The sequence below is a fragment of the Trichechus manatus genome, unplaced genomic scaffold, assembly GCF_000243295.1.
Source record: "Trichechus manatus latirostris isolate Lorelei unplaced genomic scaffold, TriManLat1.0 scaffold00008, whole genome shotgun sequence".
Lineage (NCBI taxonomy): Eukaryota > Metazoa > Chordata > Mammalia > Sirenia > Trichechidae > Trichechus > Trichechus manatus.
The window spans coordinates 1,631,876-1,638,120 of NW_004443944.1; the positions used below are offsets into that span (position 1 = coordinate 1,631,876).

The 6,245-nt window shown below is 62.0% G+C and overlaps 2 protein-coding genes across 2 annotated transcripts in view; one reads left to right on the plus strand and one right to left on the minus strand.

The window, feature by feature from the left end:
* The window catches only part of CABLES2 (Cdk5 and Abl enzyme substrate 2), a 5,715-nt gene extending 3,194 nt beyond the window's left edge, over positions 1–2,521 (plus strand). Inside the window, exons 4-9 of the mRNA XM_023741607.1 lie at positions 66–174; positions 654–819; positions 1,222–1,325; positions 1,862–1,968; positions 2,053–2,257; positions 2,381–2,521. Coding sequence (XP_023597375.1) covers positions 66–174; positions 654–819; positions 1,222–1,325; positions 1,862–1,968; positions 2,053–2,257; positions 2,381–2,521 — 832 coding nt within the window. The remainder of the gene's footprint in view (positions 1–65; positions 175–653; positions 820–1,221; positions 1,326–1,861; positions 1,969–2,052; positions 2,258–2,380) is intronic.
* A 2,258-nt stretch (positions 2,522–4,779) lies between these two features.
* On the minus strand, positions 4,780–6,094 carry RPS21 (ribosomal protein S21). The gene is made up of 6 exons (XM_004370195.2): positions 6,033–6,094; positions 5,745–5,807; positions 5,594–5,657; positions 5,386–5,457; positions 4,929–4,984; positions 4,780–4,841 (listed from the first exon to the last, which is right to left on the minus strand). The coding sequence occupies exons 2-6, from the start codon at positions 5,792–5,794 to the stop codon at positions 4,832–4,834; spliced, it is 252 nt and encodes an 83-aa protein (XP_004370252.2). The 5' UTR covers positions 5,795–5,807; positions 6,033–6,094; the 3' UTR covers positions 4,780–4,831.
* Between the last annotated feature and the right edge of the window lie 151 nt (positions 6,095–6,245).

Genomic DNA, 6,245 nt, shown 5'->3' on the forward strand with positions numbered 1-6,245 from the left:
GACCCAGTCCCCCCACCCCCGCTCTGTGTGCGGACCCCGCGGACCCAGCCCCCCGTGCCTTGCAGTGACCCGAGGGCGGACGGCCAAAAGCAGCGGCGCCCGTCAGGTGGCGTCTCCGTGGCGTCTGAGATGGTCTTCGAGTTGGAAGGTGTCGAGCTGGGCGCAGATGGAAAGGCAAGAGTCCCCACGGGCTGGCACAGTCGGGGTTGGCAGGAAAACATGACATGTTGAGGGGTCTTTTCACGTTCATCCTGTGAAGTGCGAGGGAGTGAGGGGAGGCGAGCACCAGCCTGAGGGGCGGGTTCCCATGGTCTCCTCACAGTTCCCTGCAGCGGGATGAGACGCCGGCCACGTTGTGAGCGGTGTGGCTTCCCCCAGGCCGCGTCTCCCACACACCGGTAGGTGGAGGTCACTACTGGGATGGCCGTGGTGGCGTTCTGGAATGTTCTTGACCCACGAGAATGCTAACATCAAGGGTGTGTGCAGCATGGGGCTCGAGGCCACCCTGGGCGTCACTGGGCCTGTGTCCTCCCCTCTCGGCATGGGGTGTCCGTGCATCCAAGCAGGGCTGCAGTCCTGACACAGAGACAAGTCGGCAGGGCCCGTCTTCATATCCAGTCTTGAGACTGAGCCCGACGCACTTCTCTCTCCAGGTCGTGTCTTACGCCAAGTTCCTGTACCCCACCAACGCCCTGGTCGCACCCAAGAGCGACAGTCATGGCCCATCGGCCCAGCCTCGGACCAGCGTCCCCCGGTCTCTGCCAGGGTCAAGATACAAGCCCGGCCCTGCCAAGTCGGTGCCAGCAGGCACAGAGCTAGGTAGCCAGCCGGCCTCTGGCCACAGCCTTACCCACGTGGGGATCACTACTCAGCAGGGAGTGGTCAGCCCCACCCTGTCCCGAGGCCCAGCGAGCACTGGGGTCTGGGGGCAGGGGCGGGGACCGTCTGGGAGAAAAGTAGTCGGCCCCGAGCTGCCCCCAAGCTTGGCAGTGGGGTGAGCCAGGCCTGAGGATCACTCTGGGGAGGGCCCCCGTCTGCCTGCCCTCAGTCCCCCACCCCAGACCCTGGGCGCTCCATTCCCCTTGCTGTCCCCGGGCATGCTCTTGGCTTCTGGGACACCTCACCACAGTGAGCAGGGTTTCCGAAGGAGGCTTTGGTTCGCAAGGCTGGGTGAGCAGAGCCCTAGTTCCTGGTGGACTCAGGGCTGCCGTCTGCCTCCAGGGAGCGACACCAGTGACGCCCTCGAGTACAACCCCGACCTGCTGGACGACCCGCGGTGGCCGTGTGGCAAGCACAAGCGCGTCCTCATTTTTGCGTCTTACATGGTGAGCACCTCACCTGGCAAGCCAGGCGCAGCCACTCGGGCCACGCACCCCATAGCTGCAGGCTGTGCGCACAGACAGGGATGGGGGCGGGGAGCAGGGCACGGGGCAGTGTGGCCGCCCCTCCTGCTCCCGGTGCGCTGGCTGCCAGCTCCTCTGCACGCACCACGCCGGCCGGGCTAGAGGCTCAGCTTAGCCACCGCGGGACGGGCCTGCAGCCGGCAGCCTGAGGGTGCGCAGAGCCACGCCAGGAGGGATGTGGCAGGCTGCAGGGCAGCACTGCAGCCCACGGTGCGGACAGCTTGACCCTGCCTGTGTGTGCCTGCTGAGAGGCGCAGGCTCTGGTTGTCTTCTGAAGGTGATTCGGGAGGCCACGCCAGGGGCCAGCGCGTGCCAGGGGCCAGCCTGTGTGAGGGGCCAGCATGTGCTGGGGGCCAGCGGCCAGCCCACACCAGGAGCCAGCGTGTGCGAGGGGCCGGTGCATGCGAGGGGCCAGCCCACACCAGGGGCCAGCCCGACGCACTGCTGTTCTGTCACAGACCACAGTGATCGAGTACGTGAAGCCCTCGGACCTCAAAAAGGACATGAACGAGACGTTCAGGGAGAAGTTCCCACACATCAAGCTCACGCTGAGCAAAATCCGGAGGTGAGGAGGGCTTCCCGCTTTACAGGGAGTGGCGGGGCCGCGGGGCCTCAGGGCCAGGGCTCAGGCCTTTGTGTCTGCGCTCAGCCTGAAGCGGGAGATGCGCAGCCTTTCAGAGGAGTGCAGCCTGGAGCCCGTGACCGTGTCCATGGCTTACGTGTACTTCGAGAAGCTCGTGCTGCAGGGCAAGCTCAACAAGCAGAACCGCAAGCTGTGCGCCGGCGCCTGCGTGCTGCTCGCCGCCAAGATCAGCAGCGATCTGCGCAAGAGCGAAGTCAAGCAGCTTATCGACGTGAGCGCGCGGGCGGCCAGGGTGGGTCGGGAACCCCATGTGGCTCCGGTCTGCCGAGGCTGGTGCCCTCACCCAAGGTCGTGGGGTGACCATCCCACGTGGCCATTCTCTTCTCCCCCGCAGAAGTTGGAAGAACGATTTCGGTTCAACCGACGCGACCTGATCGGGTTTGAGTTCACCGTGCTGGTGGCTTTGGAGCTTGCCCTGTACCTTCCCGAGAGCCAGGTGTTACCTCACTACAGACGCCTCACCCAGCAGTTCTAGCCACGGCACCTCTGCCCGGCAGCAGCCCTGCCCTCCTGGCCAGAGCCTGCGGCTGCCCAGGTATGGATGCCACCTGCTGGCACCGGAGGTGTGCGCGGTGCCTGAGCCCAGGTCCACGCCACGAGCTCCGCCCACCGCCCCGCACCCTCCCTGCCCCTCACTGACCCCCTTTGCTTTCATTCCAAAGTGACCACACCTCCCACACATTTCCAGGAATTTTCCTGGGTTTTTGGTCTACGAACTGTGGGTTTGGGTGAGTTTTTCATGTGCCTGAGCCTGGCTAGGCTGGTGCCAGGAGCCTCACCTCCACTGCAGGTGGATTCTGACGGTGGCAGGGCTGTCCCCTTCCTGCACTGGCAGTCTCCAGCCACCCGCTGGGGGCCCTGCACCAGGATCTTGGAGGGCTGGGTTTCCAGGCCGTCCGGAACAAGCTGCAATTGCTGAAGTTTAACCTATTTGAGCATTAATGCTCGGACGTCTGGGTTTCTCGATGGCCTCCTGAGGGCCGGCCCTCTCACCCAGCTCAGCCCTTCCGCCCTCCACGCACCTCCTCCAGCACCCGCAGGTGGGGCTCCTGACAGCTTAGGTGAAGCCAACAAGACTGACCTCCTGACTAGCCTCATTTTTACTCCTGGACTTCCGTTCTTCCAAGCATCCTGTCACTGTGAAATCCCTCCCAAGACACCGTGTGCAGCGGACGGTAGCTCACACCTTATGCAAGCACCCGCCCGCCGCCCTGGTGCCAGGGAAACCCACGTAACCTGCAGAAAACCTGCCTCCACTCTGGACTTCAGGAAAACAACTGCAGCTGCTGGTTCTTGGTTCTCCTAAGCAATATCGTGACTGAGAAAATAACGTATTTATTATAACCTGGGATTGGGTTTTCTGGGGTCTTTTTTAAGAGAACAAAAATGTGTTAAATGAGGTCTGCTGACGTTGTGACTTGAACACTGCTGATACTTGATCCCGAAGGGTGGAGGGGCTCTCCTGCTGCCCACCAAACGTCTCCCACCCCCACAGCACCCACCATGGCAGGGGCAGAGTGGCCCAGCAGCCCAAGTCCTTCAGGTGCCGGCTCAGAACGGCCTGTGCTGCTTGCTGCCCCTTCGGATCACACTAGGAGCATGGACTGTTGCGCTTGTCTTCACGGGCTGGCTGGTCTCCAAGAAACGAGCCCCGAGCTTGGCCAGACCCACAGCTGTCCTTTCCCATGTTACTGGCGGGGCTCCTGGATGACCCCCCCAGTACATCACATCCTGTTTGTGTGGACTGGTGCTCCTGCTGAAGTCACATGCCAGCTGTCACCAGCAGCAAGTCAGCTGAGACCCCCAGAAGAGGTACAGGATGGCTGCCCCACCCGCCTGCTTCATTGGGTCAGCTCAGCTAGCAGACTCTCCACTGGGCCCCAAAACCAGTAACGGGAAGCCACAGAACAGAGGACAGAACTGAGATGTCAGTGTCCTGACCTCGTTTATTGTAAACCAGCCCCCTCTGAAGCCAAGGCCGTCCCCCCAAACCCGACATGCATCCAGAACGGGAGGGCTGGACCAGAGATGCTGCTAAAATGTCTTGATGTCAGGCCCAGACCCCAGGCAATTTCTCCCAAAAATCAACCTGCCCTGCCACCAAGGTATCATCTCAGTACAGCCGTGTTAAAAACAATGACGACTTCCTGTTTACAGCCTAGCCTCGGGGGAAACGTCCCCTTGGGCATCTCTAGAACTGGCAGAGTGGCTGACAAATGCAGTCATTTAAGCTTGTGTATTTATGTAGTGACTTATTTACCAAACCCTTCCCCTCAGTGTATTTATTCTTTTTAATAATGCCGAGAGCTGCCACCATGTGGTACCGAAGACTTACTGCAATAGTCAGTCAATATTTAAACCAAAATTAAGCGGAAAACGTCACCCTGGAGAACAAGTCCAAACGTGTGGCGTGTGTGTGCGATGTTTGCTGGGCTCGTGGCCAAAGGGACCCCAGCTGGCGCCACCTGCCCTCCGGCACCTTGTGCGTGAATGACTGTCTGGGTCTCGGGCTGCAGCAGTCTGTCGTGGATCTGTTCTCAAAGGCAGAATGAATTTGCTTTGAAATAAAACTTGGTTTTGCTACAGACTTCCTCGTTTGTCTTCTTTCAGGGTGCACTGCCCCCTCGTTGCTCAATCAACCCTTCACAGCCACAGGTGAGCCCTGCCCCCGCCCCCTCCAGAGGAAGAGGGGCACGCATGCCTGCAGGCATGAATGAGCAACTAACACAGACCCGAGTTTTACTCTTTATTTACGACAAATACTCCACATCCATAACTCTCTCCGTCAGAAATTCCTAGAAAAGGGGGGGACGGACAGCATTACACACGCGTGTCTGGAGAAGCCGTAGGCCTCTACCCCAAACGGGACTCCCCTCTCTTACTTTGAGACAATGCCGTCAGCCTTGGCCAGCCGGAGAATGGAGTCATCTGACTCGCCCTTCAAAACAAAAAGTTCATTTTGAGAACCTTTCTCCTGTGCTACCTGACAGACAGGAGAACGTGAACAGCCCGCCCAGGGCTTACGCGTGTGTCCCAGTTAAGCAGATGGAGACCACAGAAATCTCTCACACAGGTCTCCTGCCTGGCTGCATGCCGGGGAGGCCCACATATAGCTCGGGTGGCCCCCCGTTAAAGGCAGGGTCCACCACCCGTCTGTTTTCCCAGAACAGCCCTTTCCCGGGAGCCTGGGCAGACACTGGAGATGCTGCCACAAAGCAGGGTGAGACTCTGGGAACCACCCCTACTTCTGCCAGCCAGGCCGGAGGGAAGGGGGACCCGGCAACCCCACGATACCGGGCCCTCAACAGTGCTCCCAAGGGGGCGGCGCTGAACACTCACCATCCTACGGATGGCCCCGCAGATAGCGTAGGTCTTAAACTGGCCGTTGAACCTGCCGGTGACTTTGTCAACCTACGAACAGAACAGGGGTCACCGAGACCTAACCAAACGTGGCCTTTGGGAAACATCAATACCTTTGGGTCTTGGGTGGTTCCTCCCCAGCGGGACCACCTCCCACCGAAGACCCGCGGGCCCGGCCCAGGCTCACCTCGGCCACGTTCATCTGGATGGACGCGTGGTCCTTGGCGCCGATGATGCGGTTGCTGGCGGAGCTGCGGGGACAGCGCGGTGAGCGGGGCGAAGGGATGGGAGGGAGACGGGAAGGGAGGGACCCCGAGGGGCGCTGGGGGGCCGCTCACCATTTCCGCGGCACGTACAGGTCCACGAACTCGCCGGCGTCGTTCTGCATGTCGAGGCCGCGCCTGCGGAGCCACCGCGCGGACCGTGAGGAAAGACCTCCGACCCCGCCGGGACCCGGACCCCGCCTCGGCCCATTCCGCCCCGGGCCCCGACTCAGGCCGGCCCGTGCGCGATGGCCTCCGCTCCGCTCCCACCCCGCGCCCCGGCTTCCCTGCTCCGGCCCCGCCCCGCGCCCCGGCCCCGCTCCGGTCCGGCCCCGAAGCCCCGCGCTCCGCCGGGCGGCGCACCTGAACACACCACGCCGAACGGGAGACGAGAAAGGAAGTGGCGGCTCCCCCGGTAGCTGTATTGGCGTGCGGGGCGGGGCCTCGGGGAGTGCTTCCGGGTCAGGTGCACGGCAGAGTGAGTCTGCGCAGAGCGGATTCGAGGGCCGTGGGGCCTGACGTCCGTCCCTGGCGAGTAGTCCCCCGCCACCGGCAGGAGAGCGCATGCGCACCACC